The 18,287-nt window shown below is 33.2% G+C and overlaps 2 protein-coding genes across 3 annotated transcripts; one reads left to right on the top strand and one right to left on the bottom strand.

The window, feature by feature from the left end:
- The first annotated feature begins 1,045 nt into the window (after positions 1-1,045).
- On the top strand, positions 1,046-5,251 carry LOC105776448 (peptide deformylase 1B, chloroplastic/mitochondrial). 2 transcript variants are annotated; one of them, XM_012599100.2, is made up of 7 exons: positions 1,046-1,309; positions 1,394-1,532; positions 2,043-2,235; positions 2,789-2,899; positions 3,625-3,687; positions 4,264-4,384; positions 4,976-5,251. In XM_012599100.2, exons 1-6 carry the CDS (start codon positions 1,093-1,095, stop codon positions 4,363-4,365), a joined length of 825 nt encoding a protein of 274 aa, XP_012454554.1. In that variant the 5' UTR covers positions 1,046-1,092; the 3' UTR covers positions 4,366-4,384; positions 4,976-5,251. The 2 variants fall into 2 exon arrangements, with proteins under 2 accessions (XP_012454554.1, XP_012454553.1); XM_012599099.2 differs by lacking the exon at positions 4,976-5,251 and adding an exon at positions 4,527-4,966 and having other exon boundaries at positions 1,051-1,309.
- A 2,005-nt stretch (positions 5,252-7,256) lies between these two features.
- Positions 7,257-12,386, bottom strand: LOC105776446 (isocitrate dehydrogenase [NADP]). Its single transcript, XM_012599096.2, has 15 exons — positions 12,095-12,386; positions 11,939-11,982; positions 11,749-11,858; positions 10,679-10,716; positions 10,457-10,534; positions 10,102-10,155; positions 9,923-10,024; positions 9,732-9,820; positions 9,502-9,605; positions 9,303-9,371; positions 9,106-9,221; positions 8,795-8,829; positions 8,556-8,698; positions 8,112-8,234; positions 7,257-7,692 (listed from the first exon to the last, which is right to left on the bottom strand). The coding sequence occupies exons 1-15, from the start codon at positions 12,360-12,362 to the stop codon at positions 7,596-7,598; spliced, it is 1,470 nt and encodes a 489-aa protein (XP_012454550.1). The 5' UTR covers positions 12,363-12,386; the 3' UTR covers positions 7,257-7,595.
- Positions 12,387-18,287: the final 5,901 nt, after the last annotated feature.

Below are 18,287 nucleotides of genomic sequence, written 5' to 3'. Positions count from 1 at the left end.
ATAACAAGCCGTGGTCTCTTTTTCTCTCTAATAAAATTTAGGTTTATCAATTTTTCAGGGCTTTGTCTGTATGAGATCGAAGTTCTCGATTGCATTCTCCGTTTAGTGTACTTGAATATATGGCTTTCTTAAGCTTTATTTGTACGAGATTTTTGGATAAATACAATAAAATAATATCAAATTAAAGTAAAAAAAAAGTTAGAACTTTTTTAACGACACTAAATTAAACCAGAGAGAGAAAGCACCTGCCTCACACAAAAAAGCATTTAGGAAGTTAATCCCAAAAAGAAATAATTAAAAGGTGGTCCCTCGCCTTTTTCAATTTTTATATTGACTAAATTAGTCTCTTTAGTCTATTCTTTTTCAACTGTGAGTAATTAAAGATAATTAATCACAATGTTGATATTTTTATCAATTAATATTATACATGATTTTTTATTGGGTAAACTACCGCAAGTTTTCGTTTTAGTTACATAACTAAAAAAAGTTACAATTTGGTCATTGAACTATTCGAAAATTTTCATTTTAGTCACTGAGTTGTTAAGTGTTTTTTTTTAGAATAAGTTTCGCCAGCGAGCTCCAAGTGATAATTCGATGATCAATACCCATTGACAAGTAAAAGAGCATACCATAGATCCAAGTCGATCTAATGGTTAGTGTTGAAAGAAAAAAGTTGTTTGAATTTTGGTTTACGAATTTGTGATGTCTTAAGTATTCATGAAAAAAATTTGAACTGTAGAAGAGAAGAGGGAAGAGAGCTCTCAATTGGTGTAGACCGTGTGAATAGAGAAAACCATATAATATTTATTTTAACAACTAGGTGACTCAAATGAAAATTTTTGAATACTTTGATGACCAAGTTGTAACTTTTTTAGTTAAGTGATCAAAATGAAAACTTACCCATTGTTTAGTGACCAATGGTGAAGTTTACCCTTTTTTTTATTAGTATAATAACCAATGTCTAAGTTCAAAAATCAGGAAAAAGAAAATTCAGAAGGAGTAAAACGCAAAAAATCCAAAATTTTCGGAACATACTCACACAAAAGGTTTTTAGTTCTACGACAGTGATCTTTTTCCGAAAATCTTAGTTCAATGGCTTGCGCGAGTTGGCTCCACCTCCACTCTCCGTCTCTAACACGCGTTATCCTTCCCATTCTGCACCCCCCCACCGCCTTCCTTCACCGGGTCAACATTTTCACTTCACCTGCTCGGTTCACTTCCTCGGTAAACCAAACCAATCCTCTTCTAACTCCGGTCCGCGCACAAGCCAAGCGAGGTTTCTCTTCCAAAGACCACAAAATGGCTTCCGGTAAGTAAAGCGTCGATAAGAACCGGGTTTTCTTTGTAATTTACGCTTCTAAAGTTACATATTTTGTTTTGTTTTGTTTCGAAGCTGAGGATCTCCAGTTTGAGCCGCCGCTGAAAATAGTGGAGTATCCGGACCCCATATTGCGGAAGAGAAATAAACGAATAGACACTTTTGATGAGAATTTGAAGAAACTTGTCGATGAGATGTTCGACGTTATGTACAAGTAAGATTTTTATTTATTTTCTTTTGGCTATTACTTGTAATTATTAGCAACAATAATGACTAATCCAAATCTAAAATCCCAAATCCTTAAATAGGAGCTTAATACATTTTTAAGGGTACTCAAATCTACATCCTTCAGCCGTTGCTGTTGCAACAAATGCACAATGCGCTCGGGCATTTTTTTTTTTAATTTTGTAAATTTTAAAATAAAGTCGTCTCATTTAAATTCTATTTAATTGTTTTCTTCTTACTTTTAGTTTTTTGATTAGATATACACATTCACCGATAAGAAAGGCATCACTCTTTAGAGTTGTTTATCATAATGATATATCTCAACCTACATATATTTATTTATTTCACTCAAGCAAACATTTTTGGTGGCTTGCAGTGGAGGCAATATAAGGGTTTTAGCGCGTTGATCTTTATAGTCGGAAAAATGTAAAACTTAGGTATTTAAAGAATTCATGCAATTTTAGTGTGAAAATTGGTTGGCTTTCATTTGTTGTAACAGAACTGATGGCATTGGTCTCTCAGCTCCACAAGTAGGAATTAATGTCCAACTGATGGTGTTTAATCCCGTTGGCGAGCGAGGTGAAGGGCAAGAAATCGTTCTTGTAAATCCGAGAGTTGCGAAATATTCAAAGAAGATGGTGCTGTTTAATGAAGGTTGCTTATCTTTTCCAAGAATCTATGCTGATGTTCAGGTACTTGCAGCACCTGCTTCTGTTTACTCTGTTGTTTCATTGCATATGCATTATTGTCAAGGCCTTAGCGCCAAACAGCAGAAGTGCCTCAGACCCTTTCAGAGGTATGTTTGATTAGGTGCATGCCTGGTGCGCCTAGGTCTGGTTTTTTGGTTAGGCAATGAGCAAAATCTTTAATGCTCTTTGCCTTTTAATATTTGAATATTAAACAATTTATGTGAGACCATAAGGAAGAGAATTTATTGGTCAAAATAAAAAAAAATTGCATGTTCTGTGAGTAAATTAGACCACTCTTTAAGGTTTGTTATCATGATTATACCTTATTATTTATATTAGATACACACATTGAAAAAATACGGACATAGGTATTGCTCCATATTTCATTCAGTCTAGTGCTGTTTTTGCACCCTGCACTTTGGGCAATATAAAAGTTGTCAGGTCTAGAGTGTGCCGTGCACCATTGACAACACCGATCATATGTACTTCTATATAATACATTGTCTCTTTGCTCACTTGCCTTTACTCGTATTTCTTTTCTTTTTTCTGCTTTCAGAGGCCAGAATCTGTAAAGATTGATGCACAAGATATTAATGGTGCGACCTTTACAATTGATTTATCAGAGCTTCCCGCACGGGTTTTTCAACATGAATTTGACCATCTTCAGGTTCTTCCTTTTGTGTGATTGGTGATTATATTGTTCTTAATTTGTCAAGTGCTAGTCTAAGGAGATAGATCTTGTTTAGTTTTATATTGTTCATAAGGTAAGAATGTGCATAAACTAAGACAAGGCTGTTAATTACTTTCTTGCTATCTCGTGTTTGTTCCTGACTTCTGAGTACATCGGCCTTTACCCCCAAAATTCTATAGTAGCCAAGCCTTGTCTCAAAATCCTAGAGTTAAAGCCTATCAAAACCTAGTTCTAGCAGTTGTTGTATTGGTAATGTTGTAACGGTATGTTCTTGTATTTTACCCTCTCGTATGGTGTTTTCTATATACTAGATGTGGGTAAAAAACTAACGTGTAAAAGTATATTTAAAGAAAATTTATTTAAAAATCAAATAAGGCTTTGGTTTAATGAAGCTCTGGAGATTATAGTGTACTAGGTTCAGATCCCACTATAAAAATATTTTATATTAAAATAAAAAGGCCTAAAGCATCCTCATATTGATATTTGTTACTTTGTTAAAGTAATGGGCTTTTAGTCATTTCCAAACTGAGTTGGTGTCCGTTTGATAATCATGTTTAAGTATTTCAGTATGCTCTAAATTTTTACCTGTTAATAATTTGTATTAAAAAGATTTTGGAATATTCATGTATTCATGTTGTATTTGAATTATTTTTTAAACTATCACTAAATTCCTTTTCCAACTATGACTCTTGCATTTGCAGGGGATTTTGTTTTTTGACAGAATGACTGACGAAGTTCTTGACAGCATCTGCAAACAGTTAGAGGTTAGTACAAACTTCTATATTAATAAAAAAAATTTATTACTTGGATTAAGACGTGAGTCTTTGATAGGGTTTGTGTTTGAAAAAGACATTCATTTCTTCATTTTGTTCTTTAATGTTATTAGAGGAGTTTTAGAGGGTTATATCCCATACCTTTTGTTTTATGTGTCGACACGTATACTTAAAAGTAAAATGAAGAGTAGAACAAATAGCATGACCCTGAAGACTGTCCTTTCTCACTTGTATTGGTTGTTCTGTTACCCTTAAGATATGTTATGAAGAATAAACTATTAGATTTCACACCTTTTTTGTCTTAGTATGACGTTTTATATATTCATGTGAGTGTGTTTGATACAGGTTCACTTGACTATATTTATTTCTTTCTAAGTTTTTTTATGTATTTAGAGGGTTGTCAAGGAGTTATATCCATATACTTATGCCTTGATATATGTTGGATACGGTGTTGGTACTGCAAGGAAAATAAAGACTCGAATAAAATTATATCATAATATTATCTAACCATGACCTTCAAGATTAAATTCTTTGAGACCTGTTGGATGATACTGATCTAATTTGCAGGAATTAGAAAAGAAATATGAAAATAAGACTGGACTCCCCAGCCCTGAAAAGGTAGAAACTCGAAAAAGGAAGAAAGCCGGTGTTGGTTTTGGAAAATCATGAATCTGCTCTCACCAATCATGTAAGTTTCATATTAAACAGAAAATAATAAAACCTTTGATCAGATTTTGTTGTTAGGTTACTTGGACTCTGATCTGAGTGTTCAAGTATGAGTATATATCCAACACAAGTATGTTAATTTTTTCCCCACGATTTACATGTAGTTGGAGAATCATATCCTCACACTCATATTTGGACACACCATGGACACGGGTATCGATCACAAGCATTTCAAGGAAAATGAAAAGTCGAAACTATCATAGTTTGTTGTCATCTTATCTTACCTTTAATCTTTACTGTATGTTGTGTGTTAAGGTGCTTATTAGTCTACGTAACGCAGCAAAATGATGGTGTTGAAGCTGAAGTGCAAATGGAGATTGTTAGCTTAAGTATGAAAACCATTGAATTTTTAGGTTCAGTTAATGATTTAGCAAATACCAAGAAATTACTCTTCTTGGCTTGTTAATTGAGAATTGGGAAAAAAAAATGGTCTCCATACATCCTCGTTCTTTTTTATTTTTTTTAGGCATTGTATTATATTCTTTTTTGCTATCATAACCATATTTATATAAATTTTGATGTATTATTAGTTTTTTCCTCGTCATATTTGCAGTGTGTAATCTTCTTTCAGATTTTGTCTTTTTGGGGAGAGATGTGATTGGCAGCACCTCAAACCTGGCACTAAAGGGTCAACTAAGAGCTCCGACTGCTTACTCTATAGGATAGTTGGCGATTTTGGGCTCAAGCATTGTACAATTTTGGACAAGATATAAAAATTCAAATATTTCGAACATAAACATAAATATGGAGGATATTAAAATTAAAAAAAAAATTTAAACATATAAATACATCATACTTACAATAATACTAAATTATTTATAATTGTTTATCATGGTATTGTCATTAATTGTGCATATTAAAATATAAAGATATTGAACAAATCGAAATGAAGTTTTCGTTTAATGATAAAATTAAGGTTTTACCAATTCAATTAATGTGAGTTTAAATTTCGTTATATGTATATAATTATTTTTATTGGTTTTGTTAAAATAAAAGATAAAAGTATCATTGAATAATATGATTTATTTTAATTATCAAAAGATATTTTATAATTTTTAATCGAATTGATGCTCGGTTGATTCGTGATATCAACGCTTAAATAATAGTATAGATTAAAATAATTTAATAAACATGAAATGGGTTGAAATTTTGTATTGAAATGATTTAAATTGAATTTTTTAACATTTTAGAGCGATTAAAATGCAATTCTTAAAAAAAGAAAAAGAAAAGTTAAACCAATCATTAATAATGTTTGAGAAGGATTGAAGTTGCAGTTATACACGCATTATATTGAAGTTTACAACTTTATATTATATTTAAAATATACAAATATAGAGGTATCAGATAAAACATGCATTCCCAAGGCTTTGGTCCTCCACCGGTCTTCCGCCTCTCGCAGCCGGTAGTAAAGAGTTTTAAAATCCTAAATCTTAAATTAAAATGATCTTCCATTGCTTTTAAAAACAAAAAAACAAAACCATATTGGAAAAACTCTAGGAAATGATATCTTAAATTTCAAGCCCTTCAATTACACCAAAACTTGATCCAAGTAAAGTAACATGGTTTCTGCGCTCGAAAAATGGCTAAACAGCACCCAACACTTAAACATTTAATTCAATTCTTGATGCATGAATAAACCTATTCAAGAATAGAACTAATGAGAAAGGAAGAAAACTTGTTTAACCGAAAAAACTCGAAACCGACAAATTTCGATCCAATCCAACTCAATCGGATTTGATTTTTTTTTTTTTGAAAATCGGGTTCGGAGCGAGATGAAGCTAATTTTGTTTTTAAAAATTGTCGGGTCGAGTATTTGGGTTTAGAGTAAATCCACCTGCCCCAAGAAATTTCCAAAATTACACTTATTTATTTACTTATGATTTATCCCCTAAATGATTTTAAAGACTGGAACTTTATGTACCTACCTGATTTCTGTGGTGGTTGTTAGCGATGCTAGTTGAAATTTGAAATTGCAAAATTGGATCCTTGAAAGGGGCATAAACTCGTAGAAACGAACCAAATGATTCGTATGTGGCCATTTATAGATATCAATATTGTATTTGCCTAGCGCTATTTACACGGAGCCATTGTATAAACTCACCTATTGTACCCAAGTAAATAGCTTTAAACGTATTATATAAATTCATCTACTGCACTATTGTTCTTACTTTCTCAAATAATGGCTCCAAAGTGTTGATATAAATCTCAATAGATTCAGATTTAGCACAGCAACTACTATATTATCAAGTAAGCACATAAAATTTGTCAGGTCAGAATCGAATTTTTAATAAAATTTTGGAGTCGAATCAGAATATAACGAAAGATTTGGTTAATTTGAAGCAATAAAATGAAATAAATTTCGGGTCAGATTGAAATCGAGTTTTTTTTTTAATGTCGGAGTCAGAGGACGGGAGTAGAGCTTTGGGTCGAGATGGGGGCAGACAAAAATCCGCCACACCCCACCCCGTTACCATTAGTCCATTACTAAGTAGAACTTGTTCATGACCCAAACTATCCATCCAAGCGAAGATTTAAACAAAAATACTCGAAAAACGGACAAAGGCAAAAAAACTTAAGCCCGACTAAAAAAGAGCCAAGCCTTCCAACAAATATACAATGAACATAAGTGGCTTGATTTATCTACATACAAATAAGAGCTTTGAAGCTCATATTTTAAACCGAGTCCGACTTAAATAAACATAAATAATATCAATATTATATATAAGCCTGAATCTATAATACCTTGTCTCTCGCGCATATGACATCCACAATAACAAACAGACCAAAAGTAGGACAGCTTACACAGCATAAAGATACAAAATTTTCACCATCCATGTAAAAAGGAGACCCATGTTATCCGGGTTCTTTATTATTATTTAGTATACTTATTTGACATGAGTGAGGACATCAAATATAAAAACCCTTTTTTAAAGGAAAAATGAACATGCATTGATGCATGTTTATATCCTACAGCCACCCCCGACTCTAGCTAACATATAGCTGGAGACTACAAAATGTACCAGTTTCATAAAAATGTACATCCAATTGATTCCAAACTGCTCTTGGCATTTCAAGAATAGGTTCAACATTCAGTTTGTGGTTTATGCCTTGTCATGCGCCATAAAAAATGTCTTCAAATGTTGGAAATTACCTGAACAACTTAATGTAAGTGTCTACTTGCACAAAGCTGGTTCCTGAAGCTTCAAGTCAAGATTTACGGCAACAGCATCAATGAATTCTTCCGTGTTCAAGTAAAACTCTCTAGTTACCCTGAATTCATAAGTACCGAGTTAACTATAAGGTCATACGTTATTTTTGGGTCACTAAATGTTAACAGACATATAACTTTTTAAAGAAGACATATACATCAGGTGGTTGGTGCAGGTAAGGAAGAACCATCTGACGAAAGATCAGATTATGGGGATGAAATTCACCTATATTATTCTAAATCTTCATTTTTCTTGGAGTACTCATGTTTGACACCCATGTCAGATGCATATTTGGACAAGGGTATGGGGGATGACCCTCCAAATATCATCCCAATACATGGAAAACTTATAACAAAATTGAAAAAGCCCGTGTAGGACACATATCCGTATTCAACACTCAGTCACCCTGAGACTAAGTAACATAGAAGTTCAAATAAGAAACATCAGCAATGGAAAAATCATACAACGAGAGTAACATACTTGGGTCCATGGGTTAAAATGGCAAGATCCTTCGTCATTTTTCCTGCCTCAACTGTCTCGATGCAAGCAGCCTCTAACTTCTGAACAAAGTCCAGCAACCTTTCATTTTTATCTAGTTTAGCTCTGCATGGGAATTACATGGAAGTTAAAAAAAATAAAAAAACTAATTCCAATAATGCTAATAATACTTAGACAAAAACTAGGATAAATCAATTGAAGGCACTCATATGTTTCTTTCCCAAAACCTTAATGTAAAATAATGATAATAATACTTAGACAAAAACTAGGATAAATCAATTGAAGGCACTCATATGTTTCTTTCCCAAAACCTTAATGTAAAATAAAGGAAAAGAAACAAGGAGTTCAGTTGGAACAAATACAGATAAAAAAATTCCAAGAGGAAGCTGAATCACTTTCCTTGAAAGCATAAGAAATATAAAATACCTGTGCTCCAGCCCTCTTGTCCATGCAAATATGGAAGCAATGCTGTTTGTACTGGTTTCTTGTCCCTTTTGATGTAGCCTGAAATGGCGTGTTACAGTCCCATGAGCTGCCTCAGCTTCTAGTGTCTTCCCATCAGATGACAGCTGTGGAATTAGTGATTACAAAGATTTGCAACATTCAATGGCCAAAATGAAGAAGTTAATACAGAAAGATGAGAAACGAAGTCAATTGATACAAACCAACACAGAAGTCATAAGGCCCAAAGAACCAAATCCTGCATATGGCAAAAATACGTTTAGACTCCAGAAAAAAAAAAAAGATAATTTCAAACTCGAGCGCTGATTTGTAAATGATTAAGCTCATTAACATGAAGACTATATCCATTTAAATCAGTAGGCATTTCAAAAACAGAAACAGAAAATGTATGATTTATTATATTAATGGACAATCCATAGAAGTAAATTATTACTATCCCTTTTAATTTTTTTTGTGTGTGCGTGTGTGCGCATGCTTGTCATATATGATAAAAAGCTTTCAACATAAATAGCACCTTGAGCAAGTAGATCACTTTGGACATCTCCATCATAATTTTTACATGCCCAAACATATCCCCCTTCACTTTTTACGGCATACGCCACCATGTCATCAATCAGTCGATGTTCATACCTAGACAAAAAATCCATCAAATATTTCACATATCTAAACAGAAAACTTAAGCATACATTCCCTTGAATGCAAGAACCAAACCATATAGAATTTTCTTCAAACTTGTCCTTCCAGTTTTGTTCATACACCTCCTGGAATATGTCCTTAAACCTGTAATAAACTTCGTAAGATAAGAATTCAGCAGTTCTTCCGCAAATAAAAAATCAGAGTAACCTTGAATAAAGAGTCCAATATTGTAGGACATTCAGTGGAAACGGAAAATGAATAGTGAAAACATCACCTGCCATCATACTTCTTCAGAATAGTGTTTTTTGTGCTCAGGTAAAGAGGCCACTTCTTTGAAAAAGCCAATGACATAGAGGACTGAGCAAAAGCATGAATTGACTGAACAATCACAAAATGACAATTAAATTAATTAATCAATCAAAAGGATGCAAACTTATACATGTAAATATATATCTACACATGCACTACATTCATATTGGAAAAATGAACACAAATTTTACAAACCTCATCCACATTATACATAGCAAGTGCTACACCAGGTCCTTTAAAGTTATAGACATCAAGCTCCACTGGCTTGTCTCCACCTTCTGGGACTAAAGATGGAAAAAAGGCAATACAGTTACAATCTTAAGAAATAAGATTTTTCTAGACTAAGTCAATGGCACCATGCCAAGCATGTAGGTTAATCAGCTCACCAAAAACCATCTTGAGCTTTCCTGGTCCAGTAATCACTGTATCAGTGGCACGATACTGATCACCAAAGGCATGTCTGCCAATACATATGGGTTTCTTCCAACCTATATAACAGGGAGAAAAAGTTCACAGAAGCTTTCCACGATATTTCAGATTATTGTCAATCTGAAGAAATCCTTACCAGGAACAATTCTTGGTATATTCCTGCATAGGATAGGTTCACGAAAGACGGTACCTACAAAAAGAAGCAACCCTTCAATTAAAAGGACTGAATATACAAGGAAAAGACATCAGTAAAATGCGGAAGAATTACAGCTAAGCATCATAATTCATCTGTTCTAAATACAGTGGATAGATGATTTAAAATCTTATTTCAGCACACATCCACCAATGACTGGTTATGGAAGACAAACCTTTCAAACTTCAGGATACTATTTAAACAACTAAAGGAAATCAAATCAATTCATGCATGATGCCAACTATTCAACATTTATCCCGGAAATGAGAATACAATGAGATTATTTTGAAAGACAAACCGTTTAAGATGTTTCTAATTGTTCCATTAGGACTTCTCCACATAGATTTCAGCCCAAATTCTTTTACTCTTGTCTCATCTGCACGATAAACATAACCTAACTTTAGTGTGATAAAAAGCTGAAGAATTAAAAAAAAAAAAATCACCTTAGATGCTTTATATACAAGGAAACACATCAATCTGCACGACTCATAAATCATAAAAAAGCAGAAGAATGACTAACCAGGAGTGATTGTGGCACATTTGATGGCAATATTATACCTGAAAGAAAACAAGACATTCTTTACAGCTGCAGGTTTCAAGGCGTGAATAAAGAAAATATAACATTCTTGAAAACTTCAATCTTCATTTTCCTAAAACCATTGCAAAAACATTTAGCGTCCATTTGATATGAAGGAAAGAAAGGGTTAAGGAAAGTAAAGGTTTTTGATCTACTGATTGAGAGGCATAACATGTACTATTTTGCAACTCAACCATGATACTAGAAAATTTCCTTCCACTGTTCCCTCTTTCCAAAGATAGATAATCTTATTCTTCCCGACATAAAAAGTAAATAAATATTCCATCAAATACTAAAATAAGAACCCACTGAGCCTATGTTGTTTCAACTCTTCATTTTTCTTTAACATATGTATTTGACACCTGTATTTGACGCTCTGAATCCTCTAAATACATGGGAAAACTTGAAAAAAATGAAAATACCTAAGTCTAACACATATCCAATTTGACACCGACATCCAAGCCCTAATAACATAGCTATGAAGAACTCTCTCTTAGATCACCTCACCCCAGGCAAAGCTCCTTCCATAATCCAGACTCAATCCGATAAGTATAACTCAGCAAAATGCAAAATCACCATCATTAGTATTACCATATTTTACTGTAAATTCTCTTTCACTTGACATGATAATGCTATCTTAATGCAGACCCAATCTCAACAAAAACATATTATACCATTTGTCAGTCATGTTAAAAATGCAATTCTAGTATTCTACATACCCAAGATTTTGTCATCCATTGCCTCAAAATATCTAAATACCAATCTAGTCTTCCTTTTCTTGAAATATCCGTGATTGACAACAATATTTGACTATTTGTCCCATATCGTAATATAGTATGAGGATATGAACCTACAAGGTCTCTCATAATACAATAATTTTTTTTAAAGAAAAATTGAACATACCCGACATTCACACTAAATTAATACTATAACAACATAAAAAACCATTAATTATTATTATAACAACATGGCAAAGCTCATGTCTAAAAAGCCTGGTAAAAAAGACTACTCACTTTAGAGCTGCTTCAGCACTTTCAACTGTAACTTTGTCATCAGTCGCATCACGATTCAATATCCCTAAATCAAAGTATTTCACGTCCAAATTCAAATAAGGGAATATAAGCTGCAATTAAACAAACAAGCACTGATTAACCACTAGCTATTAATAGTTCTGGAAATGTGAAAAGAAATTCATATTCATACTTTGTCTTTTATCAAACTCCAAATAATCCTTGTCATTTCATCACCTAATTATTAAAAAGAAAAAAAAATCAAGCAAAAATAATAGTAAAAAGGAACAAGAAGAAAATGTAATCCAAAAAGTCCACATTAGGCGGCTTTTTAATAAGATTGTTGTACCGTCCATTTCGACGATCGGATTTAGAACTTGAACTTTATCGAATCCACTGGAAGAAGCGAAACACCGAAGGGAAATGGCGCGTGGGAAGCGAGGCGAGAAAACGAGTTGGTTGTTGAGAACTCCATTGCTGAAGAATCTAGAAGGAAGAAGAGAGGTAGGGTTGTTGCTTCTGAGGGCGAGAATCGAAGAAGAAGATGACAACATGGTCGAGGAGGCAGGTGAAGAGGAGCTAGCACCGAGTCGGACACGGAGAGCCTGCTTTAGCATTTCTTCTTTTACTGTGCGTTTAAACGCGGCTCTCTTTTTAAAGAGAGCGTTTTGCCGTATTCTATTTTGTGTAAATTACACCATTACTTAATTAATAAAGATTAATTTTAATCAAATAAATAATTTGACCATCAATTGAACCTAGACCTGTCCATGGCCGGGCCGGGTTCGGGCTGGGCCCGGAAAAAATTCAGCCCGACTCTTAGGCCGGGCCCGGCCCGGCCCGAAATATGGGCCTCAATTTTTTGCCCAGGCCCAACCCGAGAAAAAATAATAAGCCCGAGCCCGGCCCGGCCCGATTTTTAATAAACACAAAAAATATTTTAAAAATAAAAAAATAAAAAAATATATTTTTAAAGTATTTTAAAATTAAAAAATAAAAATAAAAAATATATATTTATTATATTCGAGGCGGGCTCGGGCCAAAAAAGTTGAGCCCGAGTCCGGCCCATTTTTTAAACGGGCCTCGTTTTTTTGCCCAAGCCCATATTTCGGGCCTATATTTTTACCCGAACCCTCCCATATTTCGTGGGGGGCCGTCGGGCCGGGCCGGGCCACCCAGCCCATGGACAGGTCTAATTGAACCTGTTGATATGATTTTGTTTTTGTTTAAACATTAAATTCAATTCTAAAAAACCTCACAAATCATAAATCTAAAATAATAATAATAAAAAAATGCAAAAACAATTACGTATAGGATGATTACTATATCAATTCATATCATCAAAGATAGAGATGGATATAACAAATCACTAGGTGTGATAGTTTTCGTTAAAAGAAATGACAATGCAATTGGAATATTAGGTCAATGAATGGTTATGGGATGTAGAGTGCAATGAAATTTGCCAAGTTAATTAATCATGCAAAAAAAAGGGAAGAGAAGAGGACACAACAATACGAGTCATGGTTAAGAATGTCTTTAATTAGTCAAATTAGTTGGTGAAAAAGTGATTGACAAATCGATTTTAAGGTGTTGATTTGGACAAGGGATTTATGTTGAATGTGACAACCATACCAAGAGACCTGCTAGTAAAGGAACGATGACATAGTTGTAAAGAAGCTTCGGAATATATGAATAGGTAGAGTATTACATAACAAGTTCCCAACATTGTGTTCCTTTGCGAGACAAAGCTTAAAAACGCCATGGCTGATTCGCTTGGAAAGAAATGGGGGATGCAAAGTTGTTTTATAGTGGAGTGTAATGGCCAAAAGGGTGGACTAAGGATTGTGTAGATAGTGGATGTGGCTTTACAACTATGCTTGTATTCATCTAATCACAGAAACATGGATGTATTAGAAGGTGGTAATAAAATAGTTCACATAATGGGCTTTTATGGAGAATGTGATGCAGCAAAGACAGATTCCTCATCGCTAGTACTCAATAGTCTTGTAGGGTAAATTACTAGTTTCTGGCTATGATTCAAGGACTTCAACGAAATTATAAGGGACTTAGAAAAAATTGAAGGGAGTATGTTGTGTTTGTGGAAAATGTCAATTTTCATGTTACACTCTAGACTTGATTCGGGTGGCGGATTTGGGTATAAAAATCACATTGGTTATCGAAGTAACCTAAACAAAACAAATTTAAAACGAAATATTTATTATGCATGATTAAAAATTTAAATTTAACATGATTAAACATAAATTCAAAGATGTCATGCATCATTGATGATGATCAAGCAATAACTCGACGAAAACGAGCTTAAGAACAACATTCGAGGCCTAATATAAAATAAAAAACCAAGATAGTAAGTCTCGAGACTTGAGGTACAAGTCTCAATATTGATAACCCCTGAAACATAAAATTTGAAATTGTCTGTCCGCTCTTGAAACTTGGTGCACAAATCTCGATACTTTGAGTAAAATCTCGACATTTGGTAATTAAGTATCGATACTTGTTCATCCAATATGTAAAAAAGACTTAACTTTCCTGGTCTTGAGATTTGAGCCCAAAAATGCATAAAATACCATTTCAAGTCATTCTAACTTGCTTCAAAATTAACCTAAACATGTCTGAACATGCCTCAAGAATATATGTTAGTTCCAAAACCGATAATTGCAAGCAAAAACTGAGCAGTACTAGAAGCAGTGCTAGGAGCAGTACCAGAAGTGGTATGAGCAATGCTAACTGCTTCAGACACTAGTGAAGAATAGAGCAGAAAAACAATAAACACTTGATATGTTTACATAGTTTAGTTTCCTTATATCTGCGAGGCCTTACCCAAAAAGATAATAAATATTTTAACACCTCGTACCACAAGTTATTACAAGCACTAATACTCACCAGATTAACGACCTCACTTTTGCGCCTAAGATCAAAGTTTTCTCCCTGAAAGCTTAGGATAAAAACCTAGTGACTTGATTACTTACAAAATACAATCTAAAAAACAAGTTCTAAATAACAAAATAAGTGTTAAAATTCTCCACACCTTTTTACATCCAAAAGCCTTTCAATATATAATAAAAATCAATTACAATAAATCTTCCCATCAAAATAGCAAGATAGTCAGCATGAATAATATCTTCATTATGACTTACGAAGTTACCCGATCCAAGTCAATCTTCTCAAACTAAGGAAGTCAATTTACTTGATCCAATCCAAATCAGTCTTCAAGATATATTCTCATGATAGGTTTGGATATCATAGAAGGATTTGCATACGTCCAAAATATCAGCAAATATCTTAACCCAACGATTTTGTTACAAAAAATTGTCAACTCCATATATAACAAGTTATAAGGCTGAACAATGTGAGAACTAGTGGGCAGTGCTATAGGCACTGCTCAAAACGACCTCAACAGTATATGCACACAATAAACGTATCAATCTATGTCTAAAACACAAAAATTTCCATCCAAAAAATGCTTAATTAAAATCTCGCTACTAAAATAAAATATCATGCATAAAATTATATTACTCAATATCAAATTTGATTCTTAAGTTCAAATAAACGCAAACCATAATACCAAATATGTTTTTACACGCTAAGACCAACATAGACATTCACTTATTAACCAACACATATCATCAATCTTTCAAAACTCCTAGTACATGCTCGTACACTAAGAAAAACAAAGTGACATTTAAAATTTTAAAAATCAAGATGAGACTCAAGCCTTGGATGTCAAGGATAGTCCAATCACAACTTAAAAGTACTTTCAAAGCCTATGCATGGAACAAACAAGCATTAAAAAGTTTAGTGATGTCAATAAATCTGAAGTAAGTAATAAAGCATACTAGAGATCAACGTAAACAACAAGCAATCATATCTTAAAAAGTCAAACATCATCATATAGCAACAATTTCCATAGTGTCCATATTACATAGCAACGGATCAATTCAACATCATGATTAGAAGGCAACGCCTTAATGCTTAATAGCATGTATTCAAGTATTAAAGTCTCCATTGTTTCAATTAACTAATTATGGAACCAAATACGGATACATAAATTAATCATTAATGCTCCACAGTAGTCAGCATAAACTTGACATAGTAAAACTCATTTACCAATAAACATATAACCATTAACATACCATCATCAACCCATCCTAAGCTAAATTGCTTAATCGAATCTATACTATGAAATTGAATTAAGCTAACACAAACCCAAAATCGTCTAGCCTTGGTGAAATTTTCCTTCTTTTTGGCCTTAAAGGACTTGCAACTTTTTTCACTACAATCATCAACCAAAACAATGAACATGATTAGAAAAAAATAATTAAACAAAAAATCCACCTAGAACTAATTATGTGATGCAATTCGATAAAGTAAGAATTCACCGCATCTATTTGAAACTCGATAGAACTCTAATCTAACCTATCCACACCTGAAATCTAACCTTAGAATCAAAATTAGGAAATCCTAAACACTAAATATCCACCAACACTCTTATCTCTAAAACACCTTAAACACTCAACAATAGAATCTTAAGAAACTAAGATCAAACTTGAATTTTTATCTTCCCATTCTGCTCTAAAACTAAAACTAACAAAAATCTAACTTAAGAACATCATAGAAACACTGCATTAAAACTTTTTCTCACTACTCTTAAAAATGTCAAAAATGAGAAAATAATAAGGATAAAAAAAATAGTTTTCAATGGTTAAACATCATAGATTAAAGTTTGAAAACAACTCACCTTATTGGAAAAATAAAGATTGAATCAAGAAATCAAAAGTTCAACAACTTCTCCGCTCCACCAAAGCTAGCCGAAAATGCAAAGAAAAGAGAAAGAAATTTATTAAGTCTGTAACTTGAGAAATCTTATTTAAAAGGAAGGATTTTAAAAAAAAAATAATAATCTTACCTTATAATTTGATTTAATAGAAATGAAAGGGTTGAGTTGAAAATGCCAAAAGAAATAGAGAGAACTTGAGAGAGTTTTGGGAAAAATAATATTTTGCAAAATAAGGTGAGAAAACCATTCCCTCCATTAACTAACTCAAACATGGAATTTTGCTAATAAGGACTTGGATAATTACCAGTTAAGGACCACTCCTTATCTAAGTGTTATTTTCTAGTTTTCTCACATTAACCACACTAATTTTTTCAACCTTACAATCTAGTCTATAGGCTTTAAATACTAATCAATTACTAATTCTAATTAATAACAATTAACCAATTAATAATCCTATAACTCACTATAGTGCCCATTCCCAAAAACCTCTCTATTTGATTTCCCAGAATCACTCAATTTAAGAAAATCTTCCTAAAATTAAATTTTTCGACACCAACAAAAATCGGATTGTTACATTTCAAGGATACCTAAGAACGATGTGGTTTAGTAGATTTAGGTTTTAATAGCAATTGTTACACTTGGACCAATAAGCGAAGGGTAGGGAGTTAATATGAAAATACGTTGATAGATTTGTAGATTAGTTAACTAGAAAAACTTCCAAAGGCCATAGTTGAACTCTTAACCTGCATTGCATCTAATTTTGCACCTATATAGATAGACTTATATAGGGGCATTGTATCTAATCATGCACCTATACATGTGTACTTATATAGAGGTTAGGTTAATATAGAGGTTAGGTTAACACCGGTGACAGAGGTAAGGGGAAATGAAAATAGTTTGAAGCCCTATAGACACATGAAACAGGAAGCGAGAAACTATTCAAAAATCATGAACCAAGCTAGAGATCAATGATATTCAAAGAAAACTGGAAACTATTTGGTATAATGTCAATATCGAGGATATAAAACTATGAAATAACGAGATGTACGAAGTGTTATACTCCTCATCTTGCTTCACATCACCTTATTAGAGACCTTGTAACGCCTTGAATAATTTATTTCTGTTTCTATAAATATCTAATACAAATGTGTATTTGCTTTAGTGGTTAAATGTTTTGGGTGTGTGTGTGAGGTCTTGGGTTCAAGTCTCACATTTGCCATTTTTTTTTAATCCTAGCCTTACCCTTATTGAGCGAGCTTATATAAAATTGTCTATTAATTTATATTAGAATGAGCATGCTAGTTCGAGTGGTAAAGAAGTTAGTGTGTTGGGGGTCATGTGTTCGAATCCTTGCATAAGCGTGGAGGTTAATTTTTGCCTCTATAGACTGCGAGAGTTTGGATAGGATTGAGAGTTTGTGTGAGAGGGTGGTTGAGGATGAGAGGATAGTGGGGAGCTGGGATATTGGGACTTATCAATTTTTGTTTTTATTTTTATTTAGTTTTTTTTTCAAAATTCGTTTTTCTCTCTCTAAAAAAAACTGACGTAAATTTCTTCTATTTTTCCTCTTTCTGATATTTTCTTTTCTCATTCTCTGCAAACCTTTGCTTTGTTCTTCTTCGTTTCGATTCGTCAATCTGTTGTTCAATCGTGCTATTGAAATTGTCGGGTTCTCCTTCTGATTCGATAAGTAGAACTCTGTTTATCGCTTCGGTTGGTTTTGAGATAATAGCGGTGTTTTGGAAAC

This window comes from Gossypium raimondii, chromosome 10, assembly GCF_025698545.1.
Source record: "Gossypium raimondii isolate GPD5lz chromosome 10, ASM2569854v1, whole genome shotgun sequence".
Classification (NCBI taxonomy): Eukaryota; Viridiplantae; Streptophyta; class Magnoliopsida; order Malvales; family Malvaceae; genus Gossypium; species Gossypium raimondii.
The sequence above is the reverse complement of the archived record's forward strand: the minus strand, read 5'-3'. Positions and strand labels throughout refer to the sequence as shown.

Coding starts and splice junctions, on each gene's coding strand:
- LOC105776448 (XM_012599100.2), top strand. CDS start 1,093: ATGGCTTGCGCGAGTTGGCTCCACCTCCACTCTCCGTCTCTAACACGC. Junction 2,236..2,788: donor GAATCTATGCTGATGTTCAG/GTACTTGCAGCA, acceptor TTCTGCTTTCAG/AGGCCAGAATCTGTAAAGAT. Junction 2,900..3,624: donor ATGAATTTGACCATCTTCAG/GTTCTTCCTTTT, acceptor TTGCATTTGCAG/GGGATTTTGTTTTTTGACAG.
- LOC105776446 (XM_012599096.2), bottom strand. CDS start 12,362: ATGCTAAAGCAGGCTCTCCGTGTCCGACTCGGTGCTAGCTCCTCTTCA. Junction 11,983..12,094: donor TCCGATCGTCGAAATGGACG/GTACAACAATCT, acceptor TTTAATAATTAG/GTGATGAAATGACAAGGATT. Junction 10,025..10,101: donor TATACCAAGAATTGTTCCTG/GTAAGGATTTCT, acceptor CCTGTTATATAG/GTTGGAAGAAACCCATATGT.